General features: G+C 38.0%; 1 protein-coding gene across 1 annotated transcript in view; it reads right to left on the bottom strand.

Moving 5' to 3' along the window:
• The window catches only part of SLC16A10 (solute carrier family 16 member 10), a 121038-nt gene that overhangs the window by 39346 nt on the left and 62525 nt on the right, over positions 1 to 19167 (bottom strand). Inside the window, exons 2-3 of the mRNA XM_059401211.1 lie at positions 8566 to 8710; positions 5840 to 6302 (exon numbers count right to left, since the gene is read on the bottom strand). Coding sequence (XP_059257194.1) covers positions 5840 to 6302; positions 8566 to 8710 — 608 coding nt within the window. The remainder of the gene's footprint in view (positions 1 to 5839; positions 6303 to 8565; positions 8711 to 19167) is intronic.

The raw sequence follows: 19167 nt of genomic DNA, 5'->3' as shown, positions 1-19167 counted from the left end.
AGTGACCTTGAACAGGCATAACTTAGCAGAGTCATTTCCTCAGCCTTACGTTTTTAGTTACTTATTATACTTGATACACTCATTCTTGTGATGGTTACATGAGACTTTGTGAAAATGTTTGACATATTATACATTTTTTGACATATTATAGATTTTTGACAAATGTTACCGGACTCTCCCTCTGAGGAAGCCACAGATTGATGAAAACATGTACACTTTTCCCATTTGCACAGCCCAACGCCCTGAACTCTGGCTCGGAGTAGATTCCTAGTTTCACAATATGAACAAGGCGGCCCTGACCAGTGAGGTCAAACAGGGACATCCCTGTACTGACCCATGAGAGCATGTGGCATTAATCAAAGCCATAAAAGGTCTCGTGAGGTACCACATGCCTCATTTATTGGCATGTTTGTCTCAAAACTTCATTTCTAGTTTTAAAATATAACTTGTTCATTCCCAGTTACAACTGGACTCAGTGTCCACTTACTTGCCATGTCAGCGGGCAAATATCTGGGTCTTTAATCACAGCATCAGATAAATGGGTCTTTCTACCAGATCAAAGTTTCTTTTAAGAACAGTCACTTCCTGACACAAAAATGACACATTTCCTGTCTTATCGTGGAGTTTCTGAAAACAGGCTAATAAACATACATTGCAGATTACAACACAAGTCAGTTATCTTCTCTTTGCTAAAGAACTACATGGGTCTAAAGCTTAGAAACTAAAATTCAACCCAACTACCATATGTTCTAGAGTCAAAGAACAAAAGTACTCAATAGCTGCTTTTCAAAGTGAGTAGTGATGGAGAAATGGGAAAGTAATTAAAGCGGTATACCCACTCTCGTATTGAGGATGGAGCACTGCGTGTCACTGATAAAAGCTACATTATCATTGTCATCTGAGGTGTCCCTATGCCTACCAAACCAGACTTCTGTTCTGGATGTGGTTCCTGAATCCCACCCTGCTCTGACACACTCCACCCAAGGCTCTTTGAGATGTTCAGTTGCTACACAGTCGGGCAGACACCTACTATATAGCTCTCCTAATTAATGGGGACGGCCACCAAGTGTTCCTATTTCCTCCTTTCATATACTTAAAATAGTGACAGAGACAGAGAAATTTCTTCTACTTCTATCAAGTGACAATTTCAGCATATGCATATAAAAGTGTGGGTCAAAGCAAAGCACATCAGTTCTTTACTCCATTAACCGATGGCATTAGTGTTAATTATTCTGAGGTTTGCCAAGTTTAAGTTATTCACTGTTTAATGACTACGAAAACCATCAGGTCCTATGTGAGAGACATATAAAATGTAAAAATCATTATGGCATCAAAGAGAGAATTTTAAATACTGAAATGGTGAGGAAATGAAATTGCTTAGTGGTGTTGTTTTAGACTTACCCATACATACAGTCATTGAACAACATTGAACTTGAGGGCGCGCTGTGCACTAGGCATTGTGCTAGGTGTTTGGGATCTCTCACTGAACGAAACAAAAAGATCCTTAGCCAACAAGGCTTATATCCTAGCAGAGATATACATAGAGATAGCAAATAATAATCATAAAAAATAAATTATGTACAATGTTATAAGGTATTAGGTGCTATGGAAAAAGAAAAGAAAAAGCAGTGTGGGGGTTTGGGAATGCTGTGGAAGGGAGAAGAAAGAAGGGAGTTTTAACCAAATGGTCAAGGTATGCCTCATTAAAAGGTGAGTAACAGGGTGCCCGGCTGGCTTAGTCAAAGGAGCACGCAACTCTTGATCTTGGGGTTCAAGGCCCACACTGAGTGTAGAGACTACTTAAAAGTAAAATCTTTAAAAAAAAAAAAGATGACTAGCAAACAGGGCAGTGTGGCAGGAGCAGAGTGAGCAAGGGAGGCAAAGACAGAAGATGAGATCAGACAGGGAAGAGGGGCCAAAGGATGGAGTACCTTACAGACCGGAGTTTTTACTCTCAGAGAAATGGAAAGCCAACGAAGGATTTTGAGCGGAGTGACTTATGTGTTGAAAGAACACTGGTGGCCTCTCTGTAGAGAACTGCATGCGCAGGGACGTTAGCAGGAAGGCCAGCTACGTGTGTAAATTCAGGGATCTGGGCAAGGGATGATGGTGGCCTGGTCTATGGGGCAGGAGTGAGAACCATGAAAGGAGGGCGGATCCTGAATATATTTTGAAAGGAGAACCACCCAAATTTCCAGACTGAATCAGGAGTGTGGCATGAAAAAAGAAGAGCTAAGGTGAAGCCAGGTTTGGGGCCTGATCACTAAGAAGGATGACATTGCCATCTCCTGAGACAGACATGGCTGGGGGCAGAGCAGGCTTGGGAAGGGGTAAGACTTCAGGGTTGGACATGTTAAATCTGAAACACCTAGCAGTCATGCAAGTAGAGATATTAAGTAGGTAGGTGGTTCTGAAAGTCTGGTAGAGAATTTAGGAAAGAGGTCTGGGTGAGAAGTACAAATTCAGAGTTACTGGCATATATACAATGTCTGAACTCCAGAGACTGGATGAAACCACTGGGCGGGATGAGTAGATACAAAGACTAGGGAGAAGCCCTAGGACACACCGATACTAAGGGCCAGGGTGAAAAAGGAACCAGCGAAGACACGAGGGGGTGATGGAGAGGGAGGAGGAAAAACCAAAGAGCGTTACGCTTCTAAGAATGAATGAAGAAAAATGGGATAAGGAGAAGCCATAAATATGTAGCCCAGAAACAAAGCAAAACAACTCTCAGCCAAAAGGGGCAAATAATAAAAACTGAAGCAGTTGCCACTAACGATGTTTATTTAGAAAGTTAGGCCTCACCTAAACTCATCTATAAGATTTGTACTCTCACAATGGAGATTAAGAAATGGGCGGGCCTAAAAGAGAGATCATTTGACAGCTTTCAGGAAGCAACATGATACTTCATCTTTAAAAAGTCAACTTGGAAAATATAAGACCTCCAACCAGGCTTTAAGAGCAAGACTGACACAAAGCGTACATATTCTCTCTCAAATCATCATGTATAGTCTAACAGGTCAAAATCTTAGAATTTTTTACTTAACCATTTCACTGTACTTTTGAATCTTCAAAGAAGACCTAGATAAACTAGTTCCCTAGTTGATTAAGTAAGAATCTGAATTTAACACCAAATCTCGTGCTCAAGGCCCAACTCCAATCCTGTGAAGCTTTTACTAACCATTTTTCCAAATGGATATCATCTTTTTCCTTTGAATCTTTTATAGCCCTCACTTAAAAACCACTCAATTGGCAATCACATGGTCTTTAACGCTCATTTTTATACCAGAACTGGATAGTGCTTTACATGCATTTTCTCTAATCCTTACACCAATGCTACAAAATTGGGTTTATCCCTATTTTATATATGAAGAAACTGATTCTCACAGATGTTATTCAAGATCACGCAACTAGTCAGGAACAAAACCCAGATCTGTCTTACCGCAGAGCCCTTACCTTTACCCAAGATACAACACTGCTTCTGGAATAAATGTGCCACATCAATAATTACCAATCACTATTTCTGTGACCCAGAGCAAGTTTTTAAATCTTTTAGTTCCTCAGTCTTTTCATCGTGAAATGAAGATGTTATAAGTACTTCAATGTTGTGAAGATTAAATAAGATAATATATGTAAAAATTACCAGCTATAATAGCTTTTATTATAACATTTACTAGATTCTATGCTCCTTTGACAGTTTCTTATACCTCCCATGTGTATTCCCTTCAACACCCAATAAAGGGTTTAATACGAATTGAACATCATCTACTTGTGTTTGGAAAGATGACGGGAGACTCCTTTTCCTCCTCTAAGGGAAGCCTGGATCCATGAACCCTGGGTTACACAGGTACCCGCAGTCCAAACCTTCATTTACAGCACTGTGACAAACACCGTGCACCCATCAAACACAAGATTAAAACAGCCCACGTGGCATTTAACTGGCTGGTGTTTCCTCTCCAGCATGGCTTTTGGTGCTATACCAGTTTGACAAAGAGAAAATCACAAATGAAAAAGAGCAACACGTCTGTAAGAAAACACGCCTGGAAGGAGGGAAAGCAGAAAAAAGTCCCGGCTTTATCAGAGTTAACAGAGACCTTATTGTTCTGATTTACAGCCTCCTGATGACAAACTAATCATCCCTCATTACGAAATCTGATTTACTTTAAGAAGTCAACAGCCAAGAACATTTTTATTGAATTTCCTTAGGCATACTCATTTCATTTAACATCTCTGAATGGGAACGGGAAGTCACTTAACGTCTTTGCTAATGATTCATCTGTTTTCCAGCCTGCACAAGGTGAGCTAATACTGTTTAGTTTGCCCACTTCACGGGTTTTTTGTGAAGGTCAGATAAAATAATATATGTGAAATTATTTTACAGATTATAAATATGTTACCAGAAATGACTACACTGTCACCTACCACTTGTCCTTAGGTAAGTGTCTGGTAGCAACAAAACTGAGATATTGAGTTCTCTGCATATGCTCACTTTGTAGTACCAAAGAAGAATTTTTTAAAAAATCTTCTCATTTTGAGGACACCACAAATGTTTTAACCACAGAAGCTACAGAAAAGATAGTTGATAAAGGAGACTCTTCCACAATGGATCTACATTCTAACAAAAAATAGCTTCAGATGGTTTAGATATGCCTTCCTAAAAGTGCGAAAATGGACTATTAGGTCAAGATGCAGTCACATTCTACATATGTGACAGGGGTTGCATACTAGGTCATTTTACCTAGTACCTCAGTCTCTGCAAAATGCCAAGTGACTCAGAGTACTAAAAATCAGTCCCTCTCCCTGCCTCCCATCGGTCATCCCAGTGACTTCTTCAGCACTTGTGGCAAAATAAGAATAAGAGGAATTGAAAAATCAAAATTATTCTTAGATCCAGGACTGTTTACCATTTCTCCTCCTGTTTCCTTGACTTAATTCCTTTCTGAATTCTGCATAGGAACCCACCAAGAGTTGATGACATAGTTTCCTAGCAGACTCCCTGAGCCCAGAATTCCCTGAGCTGTTACCAACTTCCACCAAAACTTTAAAGAAAAATTGCATGAATGTCCGAAAGTTGGACTGTAAATACATTTTTTAGACACAACAGTAAGAAAAAAGGGAAGAAACATAATAAGCACTTTGAGCAAATTTTGCCAGGGGCAAGTACTTCAGATACTGCTAATTCTTGTATCAGTATAAAGAGGCTTAAATTTGCCTCTGAGATAGACGTAAACAATATAAATTGTTTGAGCCCTTGAATTCTTAATTTCCTGTGAAATCTTGTTCTCCCCACATTTGGAATTTGCTAACAATTCTCTCACTTCAATAATCCTCTGAAAAGAACTCACATTTTCCCAGAAGTATCCTACAAGTAGAGGTAATGCTTCTTTGTGTCAAGCCCATTGGCTTTTACAGTTTAGCTAATTTCTGTACCTTTTCATCAAAAAATAATTTACTGATGTTGGCAAAATCATTGCACCATCTTTGTCCCTGATTATGATTTATAAGCTACTTAAAGAAAATTAAGTTTCTGTTTTGACATTTGTTCTAGTATTTAAGCCTTCCTCTTTTTTTTTTTTTAAATTTTTTAAAGTTGTTTCTGTTTATTTAGGTTTGGCAATTTTTAAAACGCCAACGCACACCACGAAGCGTACCTTCTATTTAATGATCTGACGGGTGTGCTGACCTTGTCTTAAGAGACCCTGAATTTCAAGAGTCGCTGAATTACAGCCAGGATAATGTTTAAGGCCAAGTTCAATGTGATCTCTCTTGCTCTTCTAAGAACTTTTCCAGTATGAAATCACGACATCCGTTACCAGCAAAGCCAAAGAGGCATACTCACCAAGTGAACATAAGGCACAAAGTATCCAAAAAGTGCAAGTGGTATTCCAGCTGCCCAAACCGCATAAGCTGTCACCTTGAAGATGGCAAAATTGAAAATTTTTTTTGGAGGACTAAACTTCCTCCTGGAAAAGAGGGAGAATCTGTTGCCTCCTTTGGTTCCACTCTCTTTATCTTTGGCATTTGGAACAAGAGGTCGGTAAGTAAAGCTAGCCAGAAAGAGGACAAACATGAAGATGCAGAGGACCCTCAGTGTGTAGAAGAGGCCCACGCTGTCAGTCAGAAGCCTTAAGAGGAAAGGCAGCAAAATTGTGAAGATGCTGCTGCCGGCGGTGACAATGCCGTTCACCAGTCCGAGGCGCTTCTTGAAATAGTGTCCCAAAATGACCAAGGAGGGCTGGTAGGCAAAGGAGCAGCCACAGGCAAATATGACTCCATAGGTAAGGTACAGAGGCTCGATGGAGCTGTGTAAAGATGAAAAAGAGGAAGAGTGCTTTCATTATTCGTATTGAGGGCTTGGCAGAACAAAACCTCATAGGAAAGGGGGTTTTAGTTCATCAAAATATTTTATACAAATAAAGGCTTACCAAAAAAGAGGTGAAAAACTTAATATATCAAGAATATGCCGCTGAAAATATTTTAATTCACCCTGAATGGATAATAAAATGCCTCAAGTATATGAAAAAATGACCGGAAGGCCATCTGTGATTTTGTTCCTCTTCCTCTTTCCATGGATTTCAGGTGACCCAAGCAGCACTCGGTAAGAACTGCTGTGCTCTCCACCACTCAGGAAGGACAGGGCCAGGAAGGGCTTCAGTAACACTGACACAGTGATTAACCTAACTAGCAAAAAATCTCATCTCAAAAGTTTTGAACAATTATCATTTTACAATAGCAATTCATTATTTTATTGAGATTTCCCAGGCACTTACTAAGCAATCTATTCAAAGGAAAAGCTGCATTTGACATTTTCTCCCCAAAGTTATGTCAGAAACATTTGCACAGAGAAGCAGTTGTACCTCATTTTTGTTGGCCTAAGGGCTGCAGACCAACCTTCGCCCTGTACTGCACTGTTCTCAGTGTTGTGCAAGATAACAAAAAATTATATTCTGATTGCAGAAAGACTAAGTGAAGTGTGTTATTAGTGATCCCACCTTGTAAGTTTTAAGGCCATATAGACTTCAAAAAAATAATAAAGCATTATGAATTTTATAGTTTAACCAAAAATAACTTAATTACACATCTCTTATGAATGTAAAGGACTGTATTATTACATACTTTGAAACAATTAAGGTAAGGAGTAAAAGAAAACTGTAAGTTTTTTCTTTTGAAAAGTCTATTCAAAAGGCTATATATCAGTAGTAAAGGCAAATTATTTATTAGAAACCAACACAGATAAAGTTGGTTAATAATTAAATTTTGAACAATAATACTAGTCTAGCAATATGCTAAGGTAATCATAAGGAACTCTAGAATCTGATAAAATCAAGGCATGTTGGCAATCCTCTCTCTAAGATGCCCTTCCCCCTCTAGTCACCCACAGCTAGCATAATCTCCAGAAGAGGCCTAAGAGTCACCCCTGAGCTTTCCCAAATTAATTTTACCTCACTCTGATCACCCTTTCCTGAATCTCCACTCTATTCCATAACATATATTTAACAACCATATGTTCCAGGTACTTGGTAAAAAAAAAAAAAAACTAAAAATGTGCAAATGCCCTGCTTATAATCTGCTTAGTGAAACAAATAATAACATAGAACAAAATAAAAATAATACTTCATTCATTCTTCCTCAGTTTTTCCACATAGCAGCAGTTTTCCCGATAACTGCTAATTATTTCATGGGGCGCCTGGGTGGCTCAGTTGGTTGAACAACTGCCTTTGGCTCAGGTCATGATCCCAGTCCCACATCGGGCTCCCAGCTCCTTGGGGAGTCTGCTTCTCCCTCTGACCTTCTCCTCTCTCATGCTCTCTCTCACTCATTCTCCCTCAAATAAATAAATAAAATCTTTTTTAAAAAAATAGTACTGACAACAGTATCATCACAAACATCTATATCCGAACAATTATTCCACAATACTGTAAAGCTGCCAGGTGGAAACCTAGAGAGCCATGGATATAAATCGGAAACACTTTCTTGCACTCTATTTTAAATACTAAATGCTGGGTGATACTAGCTTCGTATCTCCCCCACAGAGTACAGCACATCAGCATCAACGATGGCATTTTCACTGCTCCTGAGTCTCTCTCACTTCTAAATTTTCACCTCAGTAACAGCTTGTTCCAACTGCTGAAGTCTGACAACTGAAGTGCAGTCTAAGTCAGTAAGTAACAATTGTGTGTGTAAAAAGGATTCCGAGCAGGAAACAGATGTGACCTAGAGCTGCTAGAAGGCTTTCCTAAGAAGGCAGAACTTGAACTACAGGAAAGTGCGTTCGACCCCTGGAATTTATATCACATCTCCCCTTGCTCCTCTGAAAGCTCTGTAGCTTCTGATCAGTGGATTAAAAACACAATTGAACGAAAAATATGAGAGTGCTGCAAGCAAAAAGTTTCTAATTATGAAGCTCTGACTTGCTACTCCGGATAACACTGTTTAAGTCATACTGCTTAAAGCTTATGCAATGAAAAGGAGGATTTTTTCCTCGTAAACAGCAAAGTTTCTGAAGGAACAACTCTGTGGTAACTAACAGCTCTTGAAAAGCATCATGAAGAACCAAGTCCTTACCTTACAAAAGAACTGGACATGAGTCCAATGAATCCAACAGCGGCACCCACGACAGCTGTCTTCCGACAACCAAACATGTCTGTGAAGACACTGGCTATTGGGCAGCAAAAGAAAATCATCCCCATGGACAGAGAACTTACCCATGCTGTAAAAGAGGGACAAAAGGGACATTATGATACAGCAAATGGCATTTGTACTTATCCCAAAGGATATAATACATATTTAGAACAATGTTAGTACAAAAAAGGTATTACATTTTGGAATGGGAGGGAGTTGGAATAAATCAGAAGCAAATCTGAATCACAGCTCAAAGGACTAAATGGTCCCTTTCAAGTTCCCCACACTTGATACCAAGTGAGAAAGCATGCACCCCTACTTCTCCCATATGCTAAAAAGAAGCCACAGCATAATTTTCTGAAAATGTTCTTCCTTGACCTGTAAGTGTACTTCTTAGAGCTTTTAGAGCCTCTAACTTGTTCTTGAAATAGGTCACTTTTGAATTTCACTCTATTGTACTTTAGTGCCTTGGCTAAAATTCCAACAGCACATTCTGTTATGATAATAATCAGCAGATTAGGGTAGGTCCATCTTCTGATCAAATTCAAGAAGAAACTAATTCCTGAATGAATAATGACTTGCCATTGTTAACTCCTAAAACTTCTAGCTTTTATAACATTTTAACATGACAACCCAGAGAATGCAAGGTCTTATGTTATGATACACATTATAAGTCTGTGATTATTATTAATAAAAACTCAATAAAATTTTGAGGTAATATATTTGCATACTCAGAGATGATCTCATTTAATCCCAAAACATTGTAGGTAGATCCTCTTATTAAGTTCATTTAACAACTGAGAAACTGAAGTACATAGTCACTGTACCGAGCATGGTAAAACTTTTATTTAAAAAATGTGCAGGGGCACCTGGGTGGCTCAGTGAGTTAAGCCTCTGCTTTCAGTTCCGGTCATGATCTCAGGGTCCTGGGATTGAGCCCTGCATGGGGGGATGGGGTGGGGGTGGGGGGGGGTCCCTGCACAGCAGGGAGCCTGCTTCCCCCTTTCTCTCTGCCTGCCTCTGCCTACTTGTGATCTCTCCCTCTCTGTCAAATAAATAAATAAAACCTTTTTTTTTAATGTGCAAACAATGAATCACGGAACAATACATAACATAACATAACGTAACATAAAAATAAATAAATAAATAAAGCAAACTAGCCCAGTCCCTCGATGGAATTCAACCAAATACCTGCACAAGGTTTCCTATTATTGTTGAGAAAACAAATCTTTTTCAATGGAAGAGGTGCTATTTAAATTACAGAATACAACATTCTCATATCAGAATGAGAATGCTGTGAAGTGTGTAAACCTGGTGATTCACAGACCTGTACCCCTGGGGATAAAAATATATGTTTATAAAAAATAAAAAATTAAAAAAAAAAAAAAAGAATACAACATTCTCTCCCTTCCTATTAAAAGTGCCTATTACCTTCAAGGCACTATCCTAGGCTGTTGAGAATACAAAATAAACTAAGAGATTTCTCTACCTTCCAATCATTTTCAGTCTAGTAACATATATGCAAACAGAAGTTGAGAACACCACACAGAGGGGCGCCTGGGTGGCTCAGTGGGTTAAAGAAAGCCTCTGCCTTCAGCTCAGGTCATGATCTCAGGGTCCTGGGATCTAGCCCTGGATGGGGCTCTCTGCTTGGCAGGGAGCCTGCTTCCCCCTCTCTCTCTGTGTCTCTGCCTACTTGGGGTCTCTGTCAAATAAATAAATAAATAAATAATATTTTTTGAACATTAAAAAAATATATTTTTAAAATATATTTAAATATTTAAAATATTTTTTAAATATTTTAAAAAATATTATTTATTTTTTGGGATCAAACCCCATATTGGGCTCTCTGCTCAGCAGGGAGCCTGCTTTCCTTCCTCTCTCTGCCTGCCTCTCTGCCTACTTGTGATCTCTCTGTCAAATAAACAAATAAAATCTTAAAAAGAAAAACCATTAAAAAAAAAAAAGAACACCACATAGAATGTGATAAATGCCTTAAGAGATACAGATGTCAAAAAATGTATAATAAAGTCTTTAGAATGTGTTTGTATATATATGTGTGTGTGATATTATAGAGAGAGATATCCAAGAAAGGCCATGATGAGAAATCTTTTCAAAAATACCAGGAAGCAGGACGCCTGGGTGGCTCAGTTGGTTAAGCAGCTGCCTTCGGCTCAGGTCATGATCCCAGCGTCCTGGGATCGAGTCCCACATCGGGCTCCTTGCTCGGCAGGGAGTCTGCTTCTCCCTCTGCCTCTGCCTGCCATTCTGTCTGTCTGTGTTCACGCGCTCTCTTTCTCTCTGACAAATAAATAAAAAAATCTTAAAAAAAAAAAAAATACCAGGAAGCTTTCCAATTTTCCCATTCAGATCCTTTATTTCCTACTCCATACCAAGAATCAATCCTCAGCTCTCGGTATATGGACAAAGGAGAATGCACATCACTCAAAGGAAGTGTTAGGTTTAATATATAAGAAGATTTTCCTGTACAGGCACCTGGGTGGCTCAGTCAGTTAAGCGTCTGTCTTCAGCTCAGTTATGATCTCAGGGTCCTGAGACTGAGCTCTGTGTCCTCTCCCTCCGCCCCCCCCACCATGCTCTCACTCTCTCAAGTAAATAAATAAAATCTTTAAAAAATAAAAAAAAAGGGGCGCCTGGGTGCTCAGTGGGTTAAGCCTCTGCCTTCAGCTCGGGTCATGGACTCAGGGTCCTGGGATCTAGCCCTGGATGGGGCTCTCTGCTCGGCAGGGAGCCTGCTTCCCCCCCTCTCTCTGCGTCTCTGCCTACTTGGGGTCTCTGTCTGTCAAATAAATAAATAATATTTTAAAAATAAAATAAATAAAAAAGAAGGCCTTCGTGCATATTAAGTAAAATAAAGGTGTTATAATTATGCAGGTATAAATGACTGCAAGGGCAAAGTGTTTACAATCAAAAATACTCAAAGGGAAGAACTACTATGGCTAGTTTAAGGTTGATACTCTTTTGCCCTTTTTCGGTAGCCCCAACCCACATTTCCACTTGATCTTGGCCTCTTTCAAGATATCTTTGTTCTGGGGGCGCCTCGATGGCTCAGTGGGTTGTGATCCCAGGGTTCTGGGATCAGCCCCGCATCAGGCTCTCTGCTCAGCGGGGAGCCTGCTTCCCTCTCTGCCTACTTGTGATCTCTCTCTGTCAAATAAATAAATAAAATCTTTTAAAAAAAGAAAAAAGATATCTTTGTTCTGTAACAATTCAATACTGGTCTAATAGCTTTAAATAAAATGCAATAATACTATACAAAACTGAGATTAATATATAAAATATTATTTAACAAAGTCCCAATGACTCTTGAGGCATAGAGCTGTCTGGCAGCCACATAAAAATTCAAGAATGAGTAGACTGTATTTGACTTGACAATTTCATTGCCACCCTAAATTTATTTGGTAGTTATATTTCCAATGAGGAGTGGTTTTTAAGTTTTTTGCTTTTGGGACACTTAGGTAGCTCAATCAGTTAAGCTTCCAACTCTTGATTTTGGCTTGGGTCATGATCTCAGGGTTGTAAGACTGAGCCCTGTGTTGTACTCTGCGCTCAGGGAGGACTCTGCTCAAAAACATATATGAAGAAATAATGAACCCACAAAAATCACAGATTTTGTGAAAAACATTAACTTACAGATCTAAGACACTCAAAGAACCTCCTTAAGCAAACCACTCCTAGACACATCAGAAACTTCACAATGCCAAAGATAAAGACAAAATTTTGAAAGCAACAAAAGAAAAAAATGACCTATTATATCCAAGGAAAACAATAATACCATTATCAGTTGGTGACTCATGAGAAACAACAGAGGACAAAAGGCATTGGAACTGTCATATTCAATGTGCTGAAAGACAAAAAACTATCAACCATGGATTCTATATCCAGCTAAACTATCCTTCAAAAATTGAAAACAAACAAACAAACAAAAAAAGAAAACAAAATAAGAACTTTTTAGGTAATAAAAACAAAGAATTTGTCACTAGGAGATTTCCCCTACAAGAAATATTAAAGGAAGTGTTTCAGGATGAAGGGAAATGATACCAGCTGGCAACCGCGTACAAAGGAAGGACTGAAATACACATACACATGCTTTTTCTGCATAATTTCTTTACAAAAACTTATGGGACTATTTAAAGCAAGTTATAACATCATATACTTATATACGTATAATATCATATACTTACGATAACAACAGCACTAAAAATGGAAATAAATATTATATACTATTCCAAGTTTCCCATATTCTATCTGAAGCAATTTTGTATTAACTTAAGATGCATCTAGGTAGCTTAAAGATGTATATTATAATCCCCAGAGAAAGCATTAAAAAAATAATACAAAGATATATTGCTAAACAGCCAAGAGAAAAATTAAAATAGATTACTAAAATTGTTTGATTAATACAAAGGAAGGCAGAAGAGAAGGAACAGAAGAACAAAAAACAATGAGACAAATAGAAAACAAATAGAAAAATGCCAGACCTGTATACTGCCATATCAGTAATTACATTAAACAGAAGTAGACAAAAGACTAAACAAATGGCAAAGATGATCTGACTAGATTTTAAAAAACAAGAACCAATTATATCCTGTTTAAAGGGATACTTTTAGAAACGCCTGAGTGGCTCAATCAGTTAAAGCAGCTGCATTCATCTCAGGTCATGATCCCAGAGTCCTGGGAAGACCCACATCAGGCTCTCTGATCAGTGGGGAGCCTGCTTCTCCCTTTCCCTCTGCCTGCTGCTCCCTCTGCTTGCGCTCTGTCAAATAAATAAATAAAAATCTAAAATAAAATAAAGAGATGCTTTTAAATACAAATACACAAATCAATTGAAAATAAAAAGATGGGGGGAAATTACCTCATGTAAATAACCCTAAAAAGGCTGGAATGGCTCTACTTATTTTAGACAAAACAGACTAAGAAAAGAAGTATTACTAGAAACAAAGAAGGATATTTTATAATGATAAAACTGTCAATGCATCAGGAAGATATAACAATGATAAACTTCTATACATTCAATAACAGAGCTTCAGTAATACAGAAAGCAGTAAAATTTGATCCCTCCTTTACACCATATTTAAAAATTATCTCAAAATAGATAAAACTTAAATGTGAAGCTGAAAACTATGAAACTTCTAGAAGAAAACACTGGAGGAAATATTTGTGGCCTTGGGTTAGGCAATAATATCCTAAATACAATATTAAAAACAATCCATAAAGTAAATGTCATCAAAACTAAGAACTTCTCTTTGAAAGACACTTTTTAAAAAAAAGATTTTATTTATTTATTTGACAACGAGAGAGAAAGATCACAAGTAGGCAGAGAGGCAGGCAGAGGGGGAGGGAGAAGCAGGCTCCCTGCCAAGCAGAGAGCCCGATGTGGAGCTTGATCATGACTTGAGCTGAGATCATGACCTGAGCTGAAGGCAGAGGCTTAACCCCCTGAGGCTTAACCCACTGAGCTGCCCAGGTGCCCCAAAAGATACTTTTTTAAAAATTTAGTTGTTTATTTATTTGAATTCAATTACCATGTATTACTGGTTTCAGACGCAGAGGTCAGTGGTTCATCAGTCTTATATAATATTCAGTGCTTGTTACATCACATTCCCTCCTTAATGTTCATCACCCAGTTACCCATCTTCCCCAACCCCTCTCCCCTCCATCAACCCTCTGTATCCTATGCTCAGGAGTCTCTTATGGTTTGTCTCCCTCTTTGATTTCATCTTGTTTTATTTTTTCCTCTCTTCCCCTATGATCCTCTGCCTTGCTTCTTAAATTCCACATATGAGATCATATAATAGTTGTCTTTCTTTAATGGACTTATTTTACTTAGCATAACACACTCTAGTTCTATCCACATCATTGCAAATGGCAAAATTTCTTTTTTTATCTTTTTTTTTTTTGATGACTAAGTAGCATTTGATGACTGAATTGCATATACATACATACACATACATACATGTAAACATATACATATACAAATTGGAACTGTCATATTTGTCAATGGACTTCTGGACTCTTTCCATAGTTTGGCTATTGTGGACATTGCTGCTATAAACATGGGGTGCACATCCCCTCAGATCAATACATTTGTATCTTTGGGATAAATACCTTGTAGTGCAATTTCTGGTTTATGGGGTAGCTCTATCTTCAAACTTTTGAGGAACCTCTATACTGTTTTCCAGAGTGGCTGCACCAACTTGCATTCCCACCAACAGTGTAAGAGGGTTCCCCTTTCTCTGCATCTTTACATCTGTCATTTCCTGACTTGTCAGTTTTAGCCATTCTGACTGGTGTGAGGTGGTATTTCATTCTTTTGATTTGTGTTTCCCTGATGCTGGGTGATGTTGAACATTTTTTCACATGTTTGTTCATATCTTCTGCCCATTTCTTGATTGGATTATTTGTTCTTTGGGTGTTGAGTTTGATAAGTTCTTTGTAGATTTTTGGATACAAGCCCTTTATCTGATACGGAAAGACACTGTTAAGAGGATGAAAAGACAACCCACAAACTGGGCAGAAAGATCTGCAAATTATATATCTAATAAAGAACTTAATACCTAGATTATATAAAGAATTCTTAAAACTCAATAAAAAGCATGCAACCCAACTAAAAAACTGGTAAAAGATCTGAAAAATCACTTGACAAAAAAGATATGTAAATGGAAAATATGTATATGAAAAGACATTCAACATCATTAGCCATAAGGGAAATGTAAATTTAAAAAACAATGAAAAAAACCACACACATCTATTAGAATGGCTAAAATGATCACTTCTCGGCCTTTTGGCTATAATCAAGGAGAGCAGAATGACAAAAATGAAAAGAACTAATCATACAAGTGCTGGGGAGGACATAGAGCAACTGAAACCATCACACACTCCTACTAGGAATATAAAATTGTTCAATCACTTTGGAAATCAGTTTAGGAATTTTTTTTTTAAGTTAAACTATCCCTACCATATGACCCAGCCATTCCACTCCTAGGTATTTACCTAAGAAAAACAAGTATACAAAAACTTGCATACAGACATTTATAGCTTATTTCTAATAGTCAAAAACTAGAAAGAATATAATGTACATTCATATAATGGAATACAACGCAGCAACATAAAAAGGAGTGAATTCCTGATAAATACATGACAAATACCAAAATAATCACATTCATTGAAAAAGGACATAAAGTATGATTCCATTTATACAGAATTCTAAAAAATACGAATCACTGTCTAGTGACAGGAAGCACATCAGTGTTTACCTGGAGGATGGAAGAGCTAGAAGAGGGATTACCAAGGGGCACAGAAAACCTTTGAGGGTGATGGTTATGTTCATTAGCTTGACTGTAGTAATGGTTTCACTGGTATATACATATGACAAAACTCATCCAATTACATACTTTAAATATGCAGTTTATTACATATCCATTATACCTCCATAATGCTGATTAAGAAGTGAACCTACATGGAAGATTTCAACAATAGCAAAAAACAGATGTCATAAAAAACAAACACATAAAACCAAAAGAATTAGACAAATTCACAATCACAGCCTGTGTATTTAGCACATCTATCTCAGTAGCAGAAATAAGAAGACCCCAAAAAATCACTAAAATATAAAAGTCTGAGGACACTATAAACCATTTTAACCTGACACTTACAGAACACTATATCCAACAACAAATGCCAAGAAAAGTGTTAATCACCAGTGAGGGTGGGGTTGAGAAAGATGGAAAAGAGAACATTCCTGAAATGTCTCCTAATCCACAGAAAGTACATGCACAGAATTGTCATTCACTCCTCAGGCAATCCTGTGAGGTATTACTTTCATTTTAAAATGGGGGGGAAGCGGGATGTGAGATTAGGGGTCCTAGGCAACTTGCCAAGGTTATATAACTATGGTGGGATCCAGGTTAAAAACACTAATACGACACACTCATGGTGCCTGGGTGGCTCAGTTGATTAAGCGTCTGCCTTTGGCTCAGGTCATGATCCCAGGGTCCTGGGACTGAGCCCCTTGTCAGGCTCCCTGCTCTTCCTCTCCCTCTGCCGTTCCTCCTGCTGTATGTTCTCTTGCTCTCTCTCAAATAAATAAAATCTTTTTTAAAAAAAATTTTAAATAAGGAAGACATGCCCAAGAGTCCTTCATTAAAAAACACCCACCATGCACCCACAGCCAGGCATCATGTTTGAAGTTGCTAAAAAGTTAACCCTTCCTGGAGAAGCTCACCATCTAGCTAAATTAAGACAAAATCCAGACCTTAATCAAGATGGCACAGTGAATTCACAGTTCCAGACATCACCCTCTGTTCCAAACACAAAGTAATGATATAAATAGTATATATATTACATAATATATATACTAATAGATTATATATATATATATATATATATATATATATATATATTACAAAAAAGACCTAGTCATGGGCTACAGACTACCTGCAAAAAGGGATGGGCTAAGTTGGGCCTGCTTTCTGGAGTCCAGGTCTGGAAGCAGGCATTGACCATTGTTAAGAGGACTGAAAGCACTCCCTGTGAGACAGAAAGCCAAGCTCACTGACAAAGGCCGAGCTGGAATGCCTCCACACCTTGCATTAAGGAGACAGGAGGCACGGGAGGCAGGCACGAGTAAGCTGAATGGGAATTAAAGGAATTAAGTGATTTCTATCCAGATTAAAGATTTAGAATCCTACAAGCCTCTAGGGGAAGGGAGGCTACAGCCTTAGACTCCTGAGTAGGCCTGATAAAATTGGCTCTCTGGCTGGTCTGCGAGGTTTTTTAGTGTTACTATGGAACAAGAAGCTTAAAAGATCTTGTTGTAAACTGGGAATTTAGGGAGCCTGGTAGAAGACCCATAGGTAGAGAGGGTAATCAAACAAAACAATATACCTCCCAGCCAGAATGATTCTGTAAACTTAAATTCCAAAAAACTGAAGCCAGTCCCATGCTAACAAAAAATACCAACAAATCACCAATTAGCAAATACAGTCACTCCAGATGAAACTAATTTGGAGTGACCCCACTCCAAAATGGATATGTTTAGAACTTACAAAAAATAAAACATTATTTTCATTTAAAAAACAAAAACTATGAAACACGCAAAAATAAAACACAGGAAAGTGCATTAAAAAAAGAGTATTGATTAGAAATTCTGCATATGAAAAAATAGCCACAGAAATACAAAAATTCAATACACTGAGGAAACTTTTTATTTCAAATTACAACCTCAATATGAAAATTGTTTTTTTAAGATTTTATTTATTTATTTGAAAGTGAGTGAGAGAAAGAGAGAAGGAGCAGGAGGAGGGACAAAGGAAGAGGGAGAAACAGACTCCCTGCTGAGCAGGGAGCCAGACATGGGGCTCAACGCTGGGGCTCCAGGATCATGACTGAGCCTAAGGCAGACATTTAACCAACTGAACTACCTTGGCACCCTGCCACCCCTCACTGCCCCAAAAATATCTTGAACTCATGAGAGAAAAGTATTTCCAGACACAGGCACAAACCATGAAGAAAAATACGGATAAAAATTACAATTCCTATGCAAAAAAAGACACTAAAACCAAACCAAAAGAGATGAGCCACAGGATGCGAGATCACCACAGGGCACATAAGTAGTAAATTATTATCATCTTACATTCATAAAGATAGATTATAAATCAATAGAAAAAAAGACAATCCAATAGGAAAATGGGCAAAAGAGTTCAGAGGAAATATACAGAAAAGAAAACCCAATAGACAATTGACTTTTACAAAGATTAGTAATCAGAAAAATGCAAATTAAAAGAATAATAACAGACCATAATTTGGCAGCAAATAAGAAGTCTGACCATACCAAGTTTTAGTGAGGCTATCGGAAAATGGGAACTCCTATGCATACTAATAACCATTGTGAATAGCAATTTGGCAACATCTAGGAAAGCCAAGGACATGCATACTCCACATTCTAGCAATTCCACTCCCAGTTATGTACTCCAGAGAAATTTTATACATGTGCATAAGAAGACATGAATAAAAATGTTCACTGAAGCGGTTTGTAATAGTTTAAAAAAAAAAAAAAGGTAACAACCTAAATGCCCATCAGCATTAGAATAAAGAAATGTTGGTGTTTATACCCAAGGGCATATAGATTCACACATGTAGTAATAGTATAAAACATGACAGGAATAATAAAAGCAAGTTCAGCAAAGTGATTACCTCTGGGAAGGCATAGATGAAGATTAAAATGAAGAACAGGTACACAGGTAACTAAAATTGAGTCTAATACTTTACGTTTTAAAAAGGAGAAAATATTAGAATCTGAGTGCTGAGTAGTAGTTATATAGAATATGCATTTGTTGTATTATTCTCTACATTTTTTTGTTTGTTTGAAATATTGAATAAATAAAGATAAAGTTAGGGGTGCCTGGGTGGCTCAGTGGGTTAAAGCCTCTGCCTTTGGCTTAGGTCATGAGCTCAGGGTCCTGGGATCGAGCCCCGCATCGGGCTCTCTGCTCAGCGGGGAGCCTGCTTCCCTTCCTCTCT

This window comes from Mustela nigripes, chromosome 5 (genome assembly GCF_022355385.1).
Source record: "Mustela nigripes isolate SB6536 chromosome 5, MUSNIG.SB6536, whole genome shotgun sequence".
Classification (NCBI taxonomy): domain Eukaryota; kingdom Metazoa; phylum Chordata; class Mammalia; order Carnivora; family Mustelidae; genus Mustela; species Mustela nigripes.
Note: the sequence above shows the minus strand (reverse complement) of the source record. Positions and strands in the feature narration are given on the sequence as shown.